The following is a 20152-nucleotide window of genomic DNA, read 5'->3' as shown; positions in this document are numbered from 1 at the left end:
AAATTTAAAAATACATATATAATTTGAGTAAAAAAAAAAAACGACAAAAAAAGAACTCACAAGGGAAATTAGAAAACATTTTTAACTGAATGAAAATGAAAACTTATCAAAATTTGAGGGATACAGGGCTTCCCTGGTGGCACAGTGGTTAAGAATCCACCTGCCAATGCAGGGGACATGGGTTTGAGCCCTGGTCCAGGAATATCCCACATGCCACAGAGCAACTAAGCCCCTGTGCCACAACTACTGAGGCTGCGCTCCAGAACCCACGAGCCACAACTACTGAACCCCCGTACCACAACTACTGAAGCTCGCGTGCCTAGATCCTGTGCTCCGCAACAAGAGAAGCCACCGCAATGAGAAACCTGGGCACCTCAATGAAGAGTAGCCCCCACTCGCCGCAACTAGAGAAAGTCGGCACGCAGCAACGAAGACCCAACACAGGCAAAAATAAATAAATAAAAAATAAATTAATTAAAAAAAAAAAACTTGAGGGATGCAGCTAAAGCAGTGCTTTTATTAAAAGGAGATTTTTCAGCACTGAATATTTCTATTAAAATGAAAGGTCCAGGGCTTCCCTGGTGGCGCAGTGGTTGAGAGTCTGCCTGCTGATGCAGGGGACACGGGTTCGTGCCCCAGTCTGGGAAGATCCCACATGCCGCAGAGCGGCTGCGCCCGTGAGCCATGGCCACTGAGCCTGCGCGTCCGGAGCCTGTGCTCCGCAACGGGAGAGGCCACAACAGTGAGAGGCCCGCATACCGCAAAAAAAAAAAAAAAAAAAAAAAATGAAAGGTCCAAAATTGTCATCATCTAACCTTTTACCTTAACAAACTAGAAAACTAACAGCAAATTAAACCCAAAGTAAGCAAAAGAGCAGACTCAATGAAATAGAAAAGAGAAAAATAAAAATCAATGAAACTGGGCTTCCCTGGTGGCGGTTGAGAATCCGTCTGCCAATGCAGGGGACACGGGTTCGAGCCCTGGTCCGGGAAGATCCCACATGTCGCAGAGCAACTAAGCCCATGCGTCACAACTACTGAGGCCCACGTACCTAGAGCCCATGGTCCGCAACAAGAGAAGCCACTGCAATGAGAAGCCCGCACACCGCAATGAAGAGTAGCCCCCGCTCACTGCAACTAGAGAAAGCCCACGCGTAGCAACAAAGACCCAACACAGCCAAAAATAAATTAATTAAATTTAAAAAAAAGTCAGTGAAACCAAAAGATCAATCTTTGAAAAAGAGAGCAACCACAAAATACCAAACGATATAATCAACACTTTAAGGTAAGGAATACGTTTGCTAGGCAATTCTTGAAGTGAAAGATCACATTGGCTGGAGTTATCACAGGAATTAGCCTTGAGCAAATAGTATTCAGACAGGCAGGATGAAGTGACTCCTGGATGAGGTAACAGCCTGAATCAAATCACAAAAGCAAAACGGAGCATCTAGCTTGTGCTCAGGATGAGACAACCAAGGCAACAGACCTATAGCAACGAGAGCGGAGAGCTGGGGACCAGAATGGGCTAGATCTGGGAATAAAGCAAATAGACTTCAGTAAGACAACTCCGAGTCTTAGTAAGTTCTCTGACTGTATTTGGTCCTTTGAATCACAAGCTGCATGGTTTGTATCACAGAACACTCCAGTTCTGCTGCAGTTACTGGTGCTTTATTCCCATTAGGGAGTAAGTATGAATTCCCAAGGAGTTATCACATTCCTTTAAGAATAGCAGAAGTTCCTGGGGATGAGGGGAGGCAAGAAAGAGAATAACACTGAGTGATTCCATGTACTAGGTACCATGGTAAGAACTTCACACAGATTAAGTCTTCATAAAAAAAACAAATTCAATTCACATAACCTGCCCATCATGGCACATGACCAACTTGGATGGGAATGTGGAAAATAAAACTGATGTTAGGATGATGGGATTCTGGGTGTTTTCTGGGTTCTGTTAGTATTTAATTTCTTTTTACTGTAAGTGAAAACGTAACTGGTAAAAAATTAATGGGAACTTTTACTGTGTCCTTTTGAACCATGGTACATTAGACAACAAATTTTTTCCATCTAAAACTAAACACATAGCTGGGGCAGGGGAGATGAACAGGCAGAGAACAGAGGACTTTTAGGGCAGCAAAAATACTCTCTATGATATTTTAATGATGGATATGTGTTCTTATACATTTGCCCAAACCCACAGAATATATACCACCAAGAGTGAACCCTAAGGTAAACTAAGGACTTTGGGTGGTTATGATGTGTCGATGTAGGCTCATCCTTGGTAAAAAAAAAATGTACCACTCTGGTGAGTAATGTTGATAATGGAGGAGGCTCTGCACATGTGGGGGCAGGGGTTAATGGGAAATCTGTGCCTTCCTCTCAATTTTATTATAAATCTAAAAGTGCTCTAAAAAATCAAAGTTTTCAAAAAATAAATAATGTAAAATGAAAGTCAAAACAAAACAAGAACAGAGAAATACATCTACTGCCAGGCAAAGATGTTCTTTTCCTCTTGGCTTTAGACTTTAAGTCATCTACACATGCTTAAAGGGATTCCCTGGAGAAGGACAGAGAGAATGCTGTTTGTGGGAAGACAGGGAACTCAGCAGGAAGGTGGCCTTACAGTCCTTCATAAGCTAAAGCTAAGTAGGCTGCACCTTGTAAGTCATATGATCTAATGTGGTGCATTTCTATTTTCCTTCTGTTATTCCTGGCCCATATCAAAGTCTTGTTTAAATGTTCCAGTCTTATTTCATAGCTACTACTAGGACTGAAGGAGTCCTGGCTCGAAGCCTGGGCTACTGCACTGCATGTACATAAAGCAAGAATGGGGGTAGCACCTAAAGTGCCCCCATCAGTAATAACTACAAGTGAGTCTGGGGGGAAGGACAAGAATAGCGCCATAAGGTCCAGCCACCTCTAGCCCTACTGGAGATTTCCCTTCTATTATCAACCTTGGAGGACCAAGAAATTTTATTACAAGAACTGCTTTACCTTAACACACCTCAGGAAACAAATTCCAATACTGTACTACCTGATCATAATCTCTGAGATGCCTCTAATCAACGACAACATTTATTACAAAATCTGTTGAGTAATATAGCTTATTATAAGCATCATTTCTCGCAAAAGCTCTCTGAGCTAGCTAGCATATCAGTACCCCCATTTTATGGATGAGGGAACTAAGGCCCAGAGTGGGTGGGTGACTTAACCCAGATCCCAAGAGTAATGTGGTAGAGCTATGACTAAACCTAGTCTGACTCCAGAACCCATTATTCTAAGGACTATATTAAACTGCCTACCTGACCTCTGACAGTCCTCCTTTACTCAGGCTCTTACCTCTCATACATATATTCCTTTGATCCCTGTATTTTTTCCCAAGGCCACTGGCCTCTTCTGGTCTCTTCCTTCTCTCCCTCCCAATATCCAGGATTCCAATAGGGGCTAGCACCCTTGATTCCCCTGCATCCAGCCCCTTACCACTCCACAACAGCCCTCTGGCAAAACCCTAGTCCTAAATCAGCACTACAATCTATCCACCTTCTCCAGCCCGTTGCTGAGAGCTTGAGAAGCTGAAAAGTTCTGGGAAGAGCCCACACTCACTCTCAGTTGTCTTCACTCTCTTAAAACCCTCAGTGCAGTTTCTTCAACAATCGAATCCCACCCTCACCACTGTGCTCAAGTCCAGCACCCCCTGCCCCTCACTCCAGCCCAGGTGAAGCTGAAAAATGCAAGGTTTGTTATAACTTCCCACTAAACTTATCTATATTCACAACTATGCAGACCTCTTTCTACTAGGTTCAGAGGATGCTTCCCTCTGTTTTCCCTTTACTCTATCCCTGCGGAGCAGACACCGTTCCATCACCTACCAGGATTCTCTGCTGCACTCTGAACCGCTACTGGCTCCTTACTGTACACATACTCCCATCACTCCCATTTTAAAATACCTGCCTTGACTTCTATCTCCCTCTAGGTGGCGTCTAATGTCCCTCCTCCTCCTCCTCCTGCTCTGGCAAACTGACAGTCCTTGCCGTCTCCACTCCCTCACTTCCCATAAACCCTCACCCACTGCAATCTGGCATTTATCCCCATATTCCTGAAACAGCTCTTGCTAAGGTCATCCATGACATCCTGACTGCCAAATCCAATGGATACTTCGGGCCTTATCTGACTGAAACACACTTAGGCAACTGACACTGTTAAGTGCCCATCCCAATTCCTGACAGGCTTGGCATCCATGGCCCGGCGCTCTCCCAGTCTGGCCATGCTGCTCAGTGTTCCCTACGGTTCCAAACTCACCCCTCTGCTCTTCTCACTCCTTACAATTTCCCCAGATAATCTTGCTCACTCTTGAGTTTTCAACCATCTCCTTCATATTGACCCCTAAATCTATATTTGCAACCCAGACATCTTCCCTAAGCTTCAGATTCCAAAGTTATCTCCACTTGGACATCCTATAGGAACCTCTAAGTTGCCCCTAGTCGCTCTTACTTTCTCTTCTCATTTCTCTCCCTGGAGCTTCAAACTCATAATGCTTTTCATCAAATCTAAGAGGTACCACTAAATACACACACCCATATATGTATTTTGGAACTGAAGAAATACGATACAAATAAGTGCCCGCTGGAACCTCTATCTGGATGTTCTCAGGAATGTCAAACTTTTCATATCCTAAACTGAGTTCATTTATCTTCTCTCCTAAACCTGCTCTTCTTTCTGCAGTCTTCCAGCTGATGGCACCAACATTCACCTAGCCACCCATGCCACAAACTGAATGTTATTTTGACTTCCTTTCCCTCTGGCATTTCACCAAAATGAAGCTCTGCTGACTGTATCTACTATTTATCCAATCTGTTCCCCTCTGCGTACGTTCACGGTTCTCATCATCTCTATCTGGACTTCAGCAGTAGTCCCCAAACCTCATCTTTCCTCCTCCTCTTCTGAATCCATCTTCCCCACAGCTGCACGAGTGAACCACCTAACACGGAACGGAAATCTGAAAAAGTCACTCCCATGCTCAAGACCCTTATGGAATTTTATTTTTGGCCACGCCATGCGGCACGTGGGATCTTAGTTCCCCAACCAGGGATCGAACCTGTGTCCCCTGAATTGGGAGCCCAGAGTCTTAACCACTGGACTGCCAGGGAAGTCCCCTGGGACTCTTATGGGATTCTTAACAAGGCAGGCGATGCCCTCCATGATCTAGCTCTGCTTACCTACCCAGCCTCCATCTCCTCCACAGTTTTATTGCTGTAAACCCAAACTTTTTATGGCCTCACATGTACCACGCTGGCTACCTCTTCATACCTCTGGCTGAAAGAATGCTCTCCCTCACCTGCCTCTCACATGTTATTTCTTTCAGGAAGTCTTTCTCTCTTCCTCTCCCAGACTGGGCTACAGTCATGAACCTGAGGATTCTCACAGATTCCCAAGTAACACAAGAGCTATAAACACATTGTACTGTAGTTCTCTTGACTATGCATTGTCTCTCCAACTAGGTAGTGAGCTCTTGGAAGGCAGAGACTGTATGTCACATGTAGTGTGTGTGTAACGCCTTGAACACAGTGGCTATCAACAAATGCAATGAATGAGTTACACAATTCCTGTTATCTGACTCTTGGACAATATAAACCAACCTAAAAAGACAAAACACTTTTTCCCTGCACTATACTCAAAAAAAAAAGTATCATGAGGGACTTGAGGTAAGGAATATTAAGATAAAAAAAATGTGTCCTTGGGCTTCCCTGGTGGCGCAGTGGTTGAGAGTCCGCCTGCCGATGCAGGGGACACGGGTTCGTGCCCCGGTCCAGGAATATTCCACATGCCGCGGACTGGCTGGGCCCGTGAGCCATGGCCGCTGAGCCTGCGCGTCCAGAGCCTGTGCTCTGCAACGGGAGAGGCCACAATAGTGAGAGGCCCGTGTACCGCAAAATATAGTATCCTTAACAGAACTATTATTAAAAAATTGGAAACCTTCTTTATATGCTGCATATTTAAAGGGATATGAAGGCCAGAAGGAGAGAAAATGTTACAACTAAGAGTTATTCTAAGAGAAACCAGGATGACGCGATTTTTTTTTAATCCACTGAGGCATTTTATTTCTATGTATATATAACGTTCCTAGAAAAAGAATACTCCCTGTGTGTTTTTATGTCTTGCTTCTTTGTGGTCCACAATGCCAGCTGAGTTGTCAGTACATGAAACCAAACTGATAGGGCAAGAGCAGAATATTCTGCTATTTTTCTAGATCTTTGAGTTGCACAGCAAATCCGGGGCTGATCACATCACTTGTTTAACTTGCCTGTGAAATTCACAGTTTTGCCCACTCTGTGATCATCAATGATTTCAAATTCACCAGTGTAACCCTGCCTCATTATTACAGTTAGAAACTGGACAGTGACTTTGGAACACAACCTAATAACAACCTAGCACTTCCCTCTCTTTTTGGCATTACTGATGCCCTTGAGAGTATCAGCTAGGACATTCATGTGCACCATTAGTGGAACGGGAAGGCAGCAGAAAAGAGCAAGGCGACTTTTTAAACCTTGCAGAAACTTAAGCACACACAGTTAACAAATCCTCAGATTACTCTTTTTCAATTCCAGCTGCCTTCGGCTGGGCCTTTGGAAACAACTGAAGGGGAAATAAACACTGAGATATAGCTCATTATACTTGCTTTTTAACATGCACATTATGTTACGGGTCAAAAGATGAACTGTATGACCTGGATAACAAGCCTGGGGACAATGCAAAAATGGTGATTTTTGTTCAAATTTAAAAATCCAATTTCTACCCTGACCTTAACTTAGAATCATCACAACTACACAGAAGTAGGCTATAGATTTCCTACAGGGAATTCTCAGGAAACAACTGTGGGGTGATTTGACACTCTAAGCTGCTGTACCATAAAGCACGGAGACTAGTACACTGGACACAGTTGGGAAAAAAGGAGAGCAAAGGAGGGAAGAGCTGAAAGGGCTGTGAGACAGACAAAAGACACTACTGCTGTACGTACCTTGGTGAAGGTGGTGGAGCCAGAGGCCATCAGAATTTGACGCACACGGTTGTGGAAGCGCTGCATTGACTCATCATCCACACGCAGGAAACACTGAGCTGTTCGCTCCTTAGTAACCTAAACCATAAGGTCAAGGTTAACTATCTCTGGAACTGCCACAGGAACAAGAACCACCACTGAGCCCTACCCTCCCAACAGAGCTCAACTGACTGACAATGGAAAGGTGCGCAGTATACGTCACCCCCACCTGCGCAGGATGTACAGGCATGGTAATGCTACTCCTACTACCCCCTGGTCCCGCTCCAGGCTGTACCTCATTCTGTAGGTTCCAGACCCCATCCTTGTGGGTGAACTCCTCATAGCTGGTGCGGCATTTAGGCAGGATGCGGCACTCAAAACCACACATGTTGAACAGCAGGTTGGGGTTGTCCTTACTGTACACGGACACGAAGCTGTTCTCCCACTGAACTGTAGTCACTGAGCGTGGCAGACGGTTCTTGATGTCCCAGAATACTGCCCGACCCCTGCCCACAGAGAACATAGGGTCACATCAGTCTCCTAGAAGGAACTTCCCTTCAAAGGCCAGACTGATGATATCCCAACAGAGTACACCCTCCCACCCAGGACACCACCTTATAAATTCCCTCTAATTGTCCTCTGGGTCCCTCAGGTTGATTCCAGCTCCCACGGCCCCAACTTAGACTCACAAGTTGACATCATGCTTCATGAGGCGCATGCGGGCGTCGCGGGGCCAGCATTTCTTGTTATTATAGCCAACGATGTTTTCATTGTTGGGGTCAGGGTGCTCTGTCAGGTAACGCTGGATCAGGTCCCGAGCCTCATCTGCTGTGAACCTACACCAGACAAGGTGCGATGCTGAGGGCCAAGCACACTGCGACCTCATGAGGCCTACAGCTCCACAGATGGGGGCCACCCCCAACCTGCACCCTACTCACAGGACTTCATCCCATTTTAGAGCCCCAACCCAGCAGCAAGTCAACTAAGGTACAAGAGCTGCTTCCAGAAGCTGGGCATGTACCTCAACACCCTGCAAGGATAACAATCCAGGCAAGCCCTCACCTGAAAAAAATATGGATGCGATCGATGTATCTGCAGAAAAGACGGATGGGGTGGGCAGCCTCAGTGGCTATGTCTTGGAAACTGAGAAAATCGTTTGGCATCTGAGGGGGACCAGCCATCTCACTGGCCCGGTGCAATCCCAACACAAGCAAATCCATAACCAAGCCATAGTACTGTACGATGAATGAGGCAAACTGCAGGCCTCTGATGATCCCATATGAATTCGTATGGTTCATGTCCTAGAAAGACAGACAACTCTTGACCACAGCCAAGTCCCAGGCTTCTCGGGGCCCATCCTCTTTTGCCCTCCCCACAGCAAATCCCAACTCAGTGGGCCAGACGACCACCCCTCCCCCAATTCCTTGCCACCCTGCCCCCAAGACACACCTTGTAGTTGATGACGACATTGTTCTTGGCTGTCATGTAGTCGGCTATGTTGTGGTCCACGATGAGGCGCAGCAGCCGATTAAGCAGGGTCAAATCTATCTTCTCATACATCTTCTCAAATCGGGACTCCAGCATGACGTTGCACTCGCCCTCACTTGTCTCCCACACGTCCTGCAGGTTATTGATGCCTGAGGAGTAGGAAACACAGGTCTCCAGCAGGTTAGAAATTCCGTTTCAGAACTAGTGCCTACAAGAGCTATATCCCATTCATAACCCGATCACACAACCACTCTATTCATTCATCTGTATTGCTAGGAGAGTCAGCTGTGCTCAACATAACCTCAACACCGTTCCCTGGGTACCACGCACCAAGACAGTAAACTAACTATGCTGACTGGATGAGAAATTTCACACAGAACTTAATTCATCTCCCTTCCTCGAGGGCAAGCCCAGAAAAGTTTTACCTTGGCACCACTTGTAAACAAGCAGAGGAGGTGGTTCTGTGTCAGCAGGCTTGATCCAGGGTGGGAACAGGCGGCGCTTGTCAGCTTCATACCACAGGTACTGGTCCAGGTAGGCATCAGTTATCTTCTCCAGTGGCTCCACATCATACACTGGCACCAGGTGGCTATAGAGATCCATGAACTCAATGCCCACCTGTGGGACAAGGAAGCTGGCTCACACCAACCCACCAATCACCTGAGGCAACCTGCCACCTGGGTGCCGTGAATGAACCACAAAGCCAAAGGAAATGTGGAGGGTATCTGACTCACTTCTTTAAAGGCTCTCTGTGTGAGGAGGTGACGCTTGATGCGGGACAATGCCTCGTGGGGGTTGTCATAGGCTTGCTCGATCAGACCTAGCTCCTCCCTCTGCGACTGGTTTAACCGAGACTTCACACTAACAAGGCAAGAGTAAAGGTGAAAGGGAAAACCAAGAGGAAGCCATCCCCAGAAGGCCTTCTTTCTTTGGACTCTGACGATGATGCCATTCTTCCCCCATGACCTCCCCACAGGAGCCTGTCTACTCTACTCCTCACCTGTAAGCTTCCTTGAGCCGCTCCAAGGCCAAGATGAGCAACTTGGTGTCGTGCTTGTAGGAGAGTGGGGGGAATGGGATGGGTGAGAACCTACGGCTTTCCAGCCAATGCACAGTGGTGGTATACACTGCCACCGCTTCTTCTGCTGTGATGTAAGGCCCGTCCTGCAAAGTGGACATGAGAATTAGCTTCCCACCATAGCCCAATCCCACCAGGGCAAGGTATGGTCCCAACTTCACATTCCACCCTCCTGCCTACCCCCACACACCAAGCCCAGCCTACTCTGCCCAACCTTTAGGTAGTTGTGCTGCCGCTCTTGTTCTGCCTTCAGGTAGAGCCGAGTGAGGCGTCCCAGGTTCTTTTTGCAAACAGTCTTGTCTACAGTGGCCCCACGGCGGATCCGTTCTCGGTTGTAGTGCGCAGTGTTGGTCCACCAGTCAGCCTTGGCCTTCACGTATCGAAGGATCATATTCTCTATAGGTGTTGGCAAACCAGGGACCTAAAAGTGCAAAAGGCACAATGAGAAAGTGATGCGAGCCACATGCCCCCCTAAGACATTCCAGAAGTGGTAATCCTGAGCGCAGGAAGATGATGTCTATGCCTCCTCGCAGTTGGGGAGATGCCCACCTTCCAGGGAATATTGGCCTTCCAGCAGCGCCAGGCTTCACTGAGGTGTTGCAGGATTGTCCGGGCCTTGTTCTGTTTGATCCCCTCAGGCATCATGTCCAGAATGTCATGCATCACAGCTGCCCGAAGCTCAAGGTCAAAATGTGACTCCACTCGCTGCTTTGTTACGGTCTTTGCCACCCCCTTTGAGTGTCGGCCTAGAAGTGAAAGCGAGTAAAAGCAAGATTTGTTGCTCCTAATAAGCGTCTCTACCTGCATGCCGTTGCTTACCACGGTTATAATGAAATCAGTAAGTATAAACAAAGCCCAGCACATGCAAGACAAGATACGTCAGATATTCAGAACTACGCTTCTGAGGAATTTCCATCCTGTAAATGCTCGATAGCCTCAAGGCCCCAAAGCGAAGCCCAAGACCCAGAATACGAGGTCAGACTCATTGGAGACTGGGTCTTAGAGGCAATCCAACAGGAAGGGATTCTCAGTCTCAAACAAGGACAAGGGACAGTACAGGAACACACGTGATCTACCCTTGAAGTGATAATGGGAGAAGCTGGACACGGAGAAAACCACTTACCTTCAAACTGCCGGGCCAGGAGGTTACCCAGCCATCGCTCCAGCAAAGGGGTGATGCCACGCATGAAGAACAGCCAGACTCGCCAGCCAGCAGCCCAGAAACCACAGCCAGGGCCCTTCCCTACAGGGCCCTAGGATTCCAAGCAGAAATCAGGAATACAAGTTACCAATGCATTCAGACAACAACAGAAAATTGGGCAGAGGTGAGGCAAAGAGCACACGTATGGCAGTTAAGGGAAAAAATGGGAAAACTCTGAGACCTCCATATCTAAAATGGAGTAAATGAAGAAACCAGTCACTGAGATTCTCTATTTAGACCCAAAAGTGGGCTTTGAGGGGAAGTGTTGAGATTCACAAGATGAGAGCAGTAATGAAACACTCAGAGCCTCTCTCCAAACAGGTGCCTGGAAAGAGTCCTGACTCGATGTAAAACTGAAGATGGATCTGAGAACATGAATATCCGAGGGCAGGGTCCTACCGTGTTGAAGCGGTAATAGATGAGATGCTTCAGGTCCTTGCACATGCGAATCTGCCGCATCAGCTTGTATTTGTACCGGTACATGCCCGTCAGCTGCCCCACGTGGGCAAAGATATACTGCAACCCATCTGCCAGCTGCAACACAATTGCCCCATCAGGCTTTAAGCTAGAGCCAGATCCACGATCAGCCCAGGCTTCACCCAGCTTCCCCACCTGGAGCCAGGACTGGGCATTCCTAGCCTCACCTGGAAGGCATCCACATTGCCCAGCCGATACTGCACATGACTGTCCACCACCAGCTTAGTTAAGCGCAGAACCTCTCGACACAGATGGAAAGCATTCCCAAAACGAGATTTCTTTCGTTCCTGGAAAAGAGGCCAAGGACAGAAACAACATTTGTCAGCAATAGTCTGGACTGGATGTATGCCCTCCTTAGAGGCCAGAGCAAACCCAGTCTATCCCTCAGCCCAGGAGACCCCTAAGGTCCAACGCAGGTACCTTGGTGGTGAGCGTCTTGACAGGCTTGAGGTTGAAGTTGTAGTCCAGGTGCAGATAGTTGAGATTTTTACGGTGAATGAGAAGGTTGAGCATGTTGTAGCCCTGGCGGCAAACCTGTAGCCCCACCTCCACCCAGTCCAGCTTTGTAGACTGAAAGAATTTGGTGGCTTTGAAGGAACGGAACAGATACCTGGGGTGGGAAGAAGGAGTGAGAGCTAGACTCCTGATCATCTCTGGAATGGAAAAAGTCTGAGCAGGGGCCCTAGGACACCTCACCTCTTCTTTTGCGCTTTAGGGGGCCGGTGCTTCAGGGCATTCAGCACATAGTACTTAAGCAGCTTCTGGTAGGAGACCCTCACTTTCACAGGCTGCCCAGCAGGACAATGCTCCCGATACCTGAAAAAACAAGCCCACCAGAGCCTGGCCCATCTCTTCTTCCAGCCGCTCTGCTAAAGGATGTACGCCCACCCAGCTGGAGTCTTTCCTCCTGTACATCCACTACTATCCCCCCAGGTAGAAGCCTTACCAGTTCTTGACAAGGGGAATGTCTAGAGCCCGGCGGGTGCGACCAGAGCGTAGGTTGAAGGGCCGTGGGGCCCAAAGCAGGGCAATGCCATTGGCTGTATTGTCTGTATAGAGGGGTGTGTCTTTCAAGAAGGGCTCCACAAACTCTGGAAGCTCAAACTCCTCGTCGTCATCTGGCAATGGTTCCTGACTCTGAAAGAAGAACCCCCGAGGGTTTATTTAGCTCCCGCTGATCTGGGCAGACACTTGGGATCAGAGGGAAACTCTCTGGGGCCAAGTACAGTGGCTACATCTGCCATGGAAACTGAGCTGCCTGACAAGAGAATCCCTGAAGGGCCAGGGCAAAGGGGGCCAAGGGAGCAGAGAACAAGGCAGAGCCAACCAGGAAAGCAAGCAGCACTCCTCACATCCCAACTGGCTCACCAACAGAAGGTCTCCTAGGGGACCCCCCATTACCAGGAAGAGGTGAACACTGCAATCACCTTCTGTCCAAGCTCCAAAAACTGGGCTTGGGGAAGGAGATCTGTTCATGTTAAGAACATAATGGAACGTGGATCAACATCAAAGACATTATGCTAAGTGTTAAGACTCAGCCACAAAAGACCACATACTGTATGATTCCATTTATATGAAGTGTCCAAAACAGGCAAATCTACAGTGACAAAAAGCAGATTAGCAGTTACCTAGGCAAGGAAGATTCAAGGGAAATAGAGTGACTACTAATGGGTGCAGGGTTTCTCTCTGAGGCAATGAAAATGTTCTAAAATTAACCGTGGTGATGGTTGCACAAGTCTGTGAATAAACGAAAAACCACCGAATTATCCACTTTAAACAGGTGAATTGTGTGGTAGTGAATTACAGCTCAATAAAGGATTAAAAAAAAAAAAAAAAAAAAGAACACATTGGAAACAGACCAGAATAAGACCACACAGAGTCCCAGAGGAGAAATGATAAAACCCAAATGGATAATCATAGAAACAAGATTATACCAATAACTTGGTCTGAACCAAGTGCCAAACTCTCACGTTAGCTTACAGCTAGAGGGGAACACTTAAGGATGGAAAACACGTCTCCCTCTAGCTGAATTTTTATCTAGTAACGCTTCTGCCCGGACAGGAAGTCTCTCTTGAAGAGCTGATGTCAAACGTCCCTTCCTCTCACCTTGACAGAGTGCCTATGGGAAATTGGGTTGATCAAAGGATCAAAGTAGAAAGCTGGCAAATCAGGATCCTCAGTTTTGATGAACACAACATTAGGAGTGTGGTACCTAAAATGAAAGAAGAGTCAGCCAAGGTTCTCCTGCCCTGGCCAACCTAAACGCCCACCTCCCCTTTCCCCCAGCTGGGTTCTAGCTCTCTCACCAAGTGAGGTGGACATGGTGTGGAAGGTTGTTGTACAAGTAAGGAAAAGCAATCTTGTACTCAGTGCGGATGGGCTGCCGGATAATGATCTTGTTAATATCATTGAATTCATTCCAGTCTTCATCCCTAGGGTGCAAAATCAAAGATAAGCAGACTAGTTGGGCAGTTTGGAAACTACAATTGGATCTCAAGGATCAAGATGAGATTTTATGGGGCTTCCCTGGTGCTGCAGTGGTTAAGAATCCGCCTGCCAATGCAGGGGGCACGGGTTCGAGCCCTGGTCCGGGAAAATCCCACGTGCCGTGGAGCAACTAAGCCCGTGCGCCACAACGACTGGGCCTGTGCTCTAGAGCCCACAAGCCACAACTACTGAGCCTGCGGGCTGCAACTACTGAAGCCCGTGAGCCTAGAGCCCGTGCTCCGCAACAAGAGAAGCCACCGCAGTGAGAAGCCTGGGCACTGCAACAAAAAGTAGCCCCCGCTCATCTCAACTAGAGAAAGCCTGGTGCAGCAACAAAGACCCAACGCAGCCAATCAATGAATGAATGAATAAATAATTTTTTTTAAAAAAAGATTAGATTTTATTTAACCCAAGGTGCCTAAAATCTCTACTCTCTCCAACTTACTGTAGGTTGATGTCTCGGACAAGAGGCTCAAATTTGGGGCCTCCAGGAATGGCCATATTGAGTGCCTTGGAGGTAAAAAAGGCCTTCAGATCAAACAGATAGAAGTAATTGTCATCTACCAAGTCTGTCAGGAGCTGATTGGCCAGGCGGTAGAGAGTGGACATCATAGGCAGTGTGAACTGCCAGCGCTGGTAAGTGGAACCATTCACATACCTAGGGAAAAAAAGAGGCCCATGTCAGGTAGGTATGCTAGCTAGCCAAGCCATACTACCCACTGCTCTCCCAGGACCCCTTCTGAAGTTCCAAAATACTCAGAGTTCCAAAACCCTCACAGGAGTGGTAACTCCAACCATCACTCACTTCCGGCTGTCCCGCAATGGCTGGTGGTCATAGAACCAGTCCAACACCGGGGCATCTTCCTCAGGGTCCAGCTCTAGCTGAATTGCCTCCAGTGGTTCAACATCTAGGATGTTGTCAGCATAGTCCAAAGGCGGCTCCTCATCGTCAAAAGGGGGGAAACGCATCCTCTTGAAATGCCTCCTGTCTCTTTTTTCTCGACGCATCATAATCCACATTGACCTGGAAGTCGACAATGTCACATAACGGTTTATACCCACTGCCTCCACAACCACCACCACCACACACCATGTTCCAGCCCTTCTCACCCCCACTGGGAGATGTAGACAGGTTCAATAACCCAGGGTATCTCATTGACAAAGGAAATGGCTCCAGTGATGTGGTACAGCACAGGCACATCCCGAATCTGCTCCCAAGGCATAGGCATGTTCTCCAGGAGTTTGAGGACTGCATGGGGCATGTACTTAAGGGCACTGCAACAACAGGAAGACAGAGGATTCGAAGTGACAAGGTGTTCTGCTACCTGTACCATGCAGAGAAGCCACAAGGTAGCACAGTATCACATTCCACAGAAAACCGGTCTTACAGTCCAAACCCCCAAAGTTAGTACACAGGCCCTCCGTGACCAGGAACTCTGCCTCCCCACCTCCAGCTGTGCCACTTTGCTTCTTAAACATCACTGTCCCACAGTACTGGGTGTCAGTCCCTCTAAATCAACAGCTGTTCCCTTAACAGACAGCTTTTAGGCTACCTCACAGTCTATTCTCTCTGTAGCTTTCCATAAAAAATAATAAAATATTTACCACACTTTACTTTAACCATTGTCTATTATGTCACTAGGCTATAAGCTCCACAAAGACCATTACTTCCTGTTCACTGCTATATCCTTGGCACACAGCACAGATCTCAAAAATATTTTTGAAATAAAACTTCCACAGCTGTCTTAGACCAGTTCATTAAGTGGCTAACATTTTTTTAAAAATAAATTTATTTATTTATTTATTTTATTCTTGGCTGTGATGAGTCTTCACTGCCGCGCGGGGGCTTTCTCTAGTTGCAGCAAGCGGGGGCTACTCTTTGTTGAGGTGCGCGGGCTTCTCATTGCGGTGGCTTCTCTTGTTGCAGAGCACAGGTTCTAGGCACGCAGGCTTCAGCAGTTGCGGCTCGCGGGCTCTAGAGCACAGGCTCAGTAGTTGTGGTGCACGGGTTTAGCTGCTCTGTGGCATGTGGGATCTTCCCAGACCAGGGCTCGAACCTGTGTCCCCTGAACTGGCAGGCGGATTCTTAACCACTGCGCCACCAGGGAAGCCCAAGTGGCTAACATTTTTGTGTAAAAATAGAAAAGGGATCTGCTAAGGCATTTGTAGCTGTACTCATCCACCTTGGGGACACAGAAAAACAAGAGTACAAAGACCTCAGGAGTTAACTACCCCCGAACCTGAAGATTCTGGTCACTTAGGAATTACAGGAAACAGGAATGTACAGGTGTCCTGCTCTGGGCTTTAACTCACTCAAAGACAGAGACATCTTATCAAAGCATCAACAGGACAAATTAAAAGCTCCAGGGCTTCCCTGGTGGTGCAGTGGTTGAGAGTCTGCCCGCCAATGCAGCGGACACAGGTTCGAGCCCCGGTCCGGGAAGATCCCACATGCCGCGCAGCAACTGGGCCCGTGAGCCACAACTACCGAGCCTGCGTGTCTGGAGCCTGTGCTCCGCAGCAAGAGAGGCCGCGACAGTGAGAGGCCCACGCACGGCGATGAAGAGTGGCCTCCACTTGCCACAACTAGAGAAAGCCCTCGCACAGAAATGAAGACCCAACACAGCCAAAAATAAATAAATAAAAAAATAAAATAAAATAAAGCTCCAGTCCCAGATCAGGAAAAAAAATCAGGGCAATAAAGAACACAACTGAGAACTCTCCTACACTGTTGGTGGTAACGTAAATTGGTACAGCCAATTTGGAAAACAGTATGGAGGTTCCTTAAAAAACTAAAAATAGAGCTACCATATAATCCAGCAATCCCACTCCTGGGCGTATATCCAGAGAAAAACATAATTCTAAAAGATACATGCACCCTGATCCTCACCGTTGCACTATTTACAATAGCCAGGACATGGAAACAACCTAAATGTCCATCGGCAGATGAATGGATAAAGAAAATGTGATACACCTATACAATGGAATATTACTCAGCCATAAAAAAGAATGAAATAACGCCACTTGCAGCAACATGGATGGACCTAGAGATTGTCATACTGAGTGAAGTAAGTCAGACAAATATCATATGGTATCGCTTATATGTAGAATCTTAAAAAATAGTGGTACAAATGAACTTGTTTACAAAACAGAAACAGAGTCACAGATGTAGAAAACAAACTTATGCTTACCAAAGAGGAAGTGGGGGAGGGATAAACTGGGAGACTGGGATTGACATACACACACTACTATATATAAAACAGATTACTAATAAGAACCTACTGTTGGGACTCCCCTGTTGGTCCAGTGTGTAAGACACCGTGCTCCCAACACAGGGGCTCAGGTTTGATCCCTGGTCAGGGAAATAGATCCCACAGGCATGCCGCAACTAAGAAGAAGTCCACATGCTGCAACTAAAGATCCCGCGTGCCGCAACTAAGATCTGGCGCAACCAAAATAAATTAAAAAATATTTAAAAAAAAAAGAACCTACCATACAGCACAGGGAACTCTACTTAATACTCTGTAATGACCTATCAGAGAAAAGAATCTAAAAATGAGTCGATATATATATATATATATATATATATGTATATGTATAACTGACTTACTTTGCTGTACAGGAGGAACTAACACAACGTTGTAAATCAACTACACTCCAATAAAGATTAATTTACCAAAAAAAAAAGCAAAACTGGAAGATCTGGAAATTATGACGAAATTCCAGTTATTTTCTCCCTTCTTTGATAACCACTCAGATGAGCTGTCACAGAACATTAAAGTCCCAAAATGATAGAGCAGCTATCCAGGACTGAAATGTAAGAGACAGGGAGAAGGGAAAGGCGCCAAACCCCAAATTAAATACTTCCAGCATGTTCCTTACCCCAAGTACACCCTTTTGTCATGGCGAAACTTCCTGTTGGTCATGTCTCCATGGTCTCGAATGATCTTCCTGACATGTTCTGGAGGCATGTCTTCCTTTTGAGCATCCACAAATCCAAACTTGCGCTTTTCCGCATAGCGCTTGGCCTGCAATTGCTGCCATTTTCGGGCTACAAGGATACCTCAGTTTAAAGAACGGCACACCCTTACCCTAACCACCCCCGCCTCTTGCCCTAGGGTAATCTCCTGTCAGGATGTATGACAGAGGGCAGGCACCGGGCAGAAGCACTCCCTGACAATTCTCTTGTCTACTCGCTCTGCTTTATTTTTTTTTCTTCATCACATGTATCATTGCCTACCATTTCTGTCATAACATAAAGTTTTTTTTTTTTTACTGTCCATCTCCCTCATTGCAACTTAAACCCTGCAAGGGAAGGGGTTTTGTCTGTATCGTTATTGTATCCTCATTGTCTGGATCAGTGCCTGCAAATAATAGACGCTTTTACTTTTTTTAAGTAAATGGTTTTAGAGACTTGATTAGATGTAAAAAACAAATGGGGGCCAATAATTGCACTAACACTAATGTTTTGACACTTGCCAAAACGCGGAAAGGGGCCAAACCCGCTGCGCGCACGCGCGCACCCGCCCCCAGGCGCCGCTCCCGCACGCTTTCTTCACCTTTCTCCTGAAGCTTCTCCTCCGACATGTAGTCTGGCAGCGGGGCTAGAGGGCCGGGCACCGGGTTACCCGGCCCTCGGTAAGGAAATACTCCGGCCATACCCGGAGAATCTGGGGAACAGCGGAAGAAAAAAATTAACGACGGGGCCCGGGCCCGCAAGAGGGGCAGCAGGAACACGTCGAAACCCACGGCCTGCAGTCCCGCCTCGCTCAGAGTGCGTCCAGCCCGGCCCGATCCCTCCGGCCGTTCAGCCCGACCCCAACCGCGCCTCCCGCAGCCCGGCCCTTAAAGCCCGCCACGTACCCCTACAGCCCTTCACACAGACAGCCGCTTCCCTGCAGGGCAATGGCGGCAAGCCGACGTCCCCTCCGCGTTGCTAAAGCCAGGAAGTGCGCAACCCGGTTTCAGCAGTTGACCCAATAGGCGCCGGTGTGTTCAGACGGATTAGAGAGCTCACCAGTTAGAATTGCAATTCGTGCCGGAGGGGGCGGATCCACGGGCGGAAATATTTGGACGCGAGGGGGTGTGGTCGGAATAGGTGGAAGCCCCGCCTTCCGCGTTTCTGGAGCTGTTTCTGGGGCCTCAGCAGCGGCTCGCGTTCGTCTGACAGAAGCCCAGGCTTCCAGAGTTTTACTAAATTTGTCGAAGTTTGCACCTTATTCTGTGTCTAGTCTCATATATGTAGACTTGAGGTGCAGTACTAACTCCGAGTCAATCAGTCTTTTGTTCATGCATTCATTCATTCATTCAACAATCAGTTACTGAATGCCTACTATTGTATCAAGCGTTGGGTGGGGCGGTGAAGAGGGGAAGGGCGCCAGGGGCGGGGGGTGGGAGGGGGAAGCCAACCTCAAGGAGCTCCTCAGGAAACTGAGTGGTAGACGAGAACCCAGGCTCTCACAATGTTCCGTGATGGGAATTCGGGGCCAGGGTATATAACCCTGCCTATCATGTCAAGGAGGAGTTAGTCAATGAACCTACCAAAGTAAAAGAGGCCTTGGGGAACAACTTTGCCGGGTGTTTTTCCCCCTCCATCTCCATTCCTATTTTCTCTCTCTGGCAACGACTACCCTATGAAGTGTATAATGAATACCCTATAAATGCTTATTGACTCCCTCAGGCTCTGTCTATGTCTTGCTGCTTGAATTGCCCTCCATCTCCTGCCTTCCTTGTTTTAATTTTCATGCCTCTTGCTCTATTTTCTGATAACAACTTTGACTTAACAGATAAGTTTGTTTGAACTCACACCAAGTTTATTATGGAGGATGCAGAGGACTTGTAACCCATACAGGTTCTTCATCTAGTTGGGAATTTGGGACTCAAAAGAGAAAATGAGAAGTATGCAAAGGAGAGTCCAGGCAAATACCGACTGGTGTGGAGGTTCATATAGTTCAAAGAAGAGAGACGAGCATTATTAAAGATGTGATGGAGGTGGGGGATATGAAGGATTTGAGGAGGTAGAGAAAGAGGAAGGAAAAAGGAATCCCAGGTAGTGGTAACTACTAGGGTTAGAGTTTAGAAAGAGAAACAAGCATGGCATGTTAGGAAAACAGGCAGCCAATCAACCTGGCTGCAATAGAAAGTGCAGCATCATCTTTATGATGTTCATCATCGTCACTGTAGTGAAGTCCTTACCACTTGTATAAGGTCCGCTATGTGCCAGGCATTATTCTAGAACCTGGTAAAATTCTAATGTCTGTTTTCATTAATAGTATTGTACTAATGTCAATTTCCTAGTTTTGATTGTCCTACTATCGTTATGTAAGAAGTTCTCAAGTGTGTGAAGAGTACACAGGAACTCTTTGTACTATTTTCTAAACAGCATTATTGAG

General features: G+C 47.2%; 1 protein-coding gene across 1 annotated transcript in view; it reads right to left on the bottom strand.

The window, feature by feature from the left end:
* The window catches only part of PRPF8 (pre-mRNA processing factor 8), a 36682-nt gene extending 17970 nt beyond the window's left edge, over positions 1-18712 (bottom strand). Inside the window, exons 1-24 of the mRNA XM_079903761.1 lie at positions 18624-18712; positions 18320-18430; positions 17643-17811; positions 14871-15035; positions 14566-14784; positions 14206-14418; positions 13580-13705; positions 13380-13485; positions 12220-12410; positions 11970-12089; positions 11694-11883; positions 11441-11560; positions 11196-11330; positions 10719-10848; positions 10145-10341; positions 9810-10016; positions 9518-9681; positions 9252-9378; positions 8943-9135; positions 8479-8666; positions 8092-8330; positions 7719-7865; positions 7325-7535; positions 7012-7128 (exon numbers count right to left, since the gene is read on the bottom strand). Of these exons, the coding sequence (XP_079759887.1) occupies positions 7012-7128; positions 7325-7535; positions 7719-7865; positions 8092-8330; positions 8479-8666; positions 8943-9135; positions 9252-9378; positions 9518-9681; positions 9810-10016; positions 10145-10341; positions 10719-10848; positions 11196-11330; positions 11441-11560; positions 11694-11883; positions 11970-12089; positions 12220-12410; positions 13380-13485; positions 13580-13705; positions 14206-14418; positions 14566-14784; positions 14871-15035; positions 17643-17811; positions 18320-18419 (3774 nt within the window). The 5' untranslated portion in view covers positions 18420-18430; positions 18624-18712. The remainder of the gene's footprint in view (positions 1-7011; positions 7129-7324; positions 7536-7718; positions 7866-8091; positions 8331-8478; positions 8667-8942; positions 9136-9251; positions 9379-9517; positions 9682-9809; positions 10017-10144; positions 10342-10718; positions 10849-11195; positions 11331-11440; positions 11561-11693; positions 11884-11969; positions 12090-12219; positions 12411-13379; positions 13486-13579; positions 13706-14205; positions 14419-14565; positions 14785-14870; positions 15036-17642; positions 17812-18319; positions 18431-18623) is intronic.
* Positions 18713-20152: the final 1440 nt, after the last annotated feature.

The sequence above is a fragment of the Stenella coeruleoalba genome, assembly GCF_951394435.1.
Source record: "Stenella coeruleoalba genome assembly, chromosome: 19".
Lineage (NCBI taxonomy): Eukaryota > Metazoa > Chordata > Mammalia > Artiodactyla > Delphinidae > Stenella > Stenella coeruleoalba.
The sequence above is the reverse complement of the archived record's forward strand: the minus strand, read 5'-3'. Positions and strand labels throughout refer to the sequence as shown.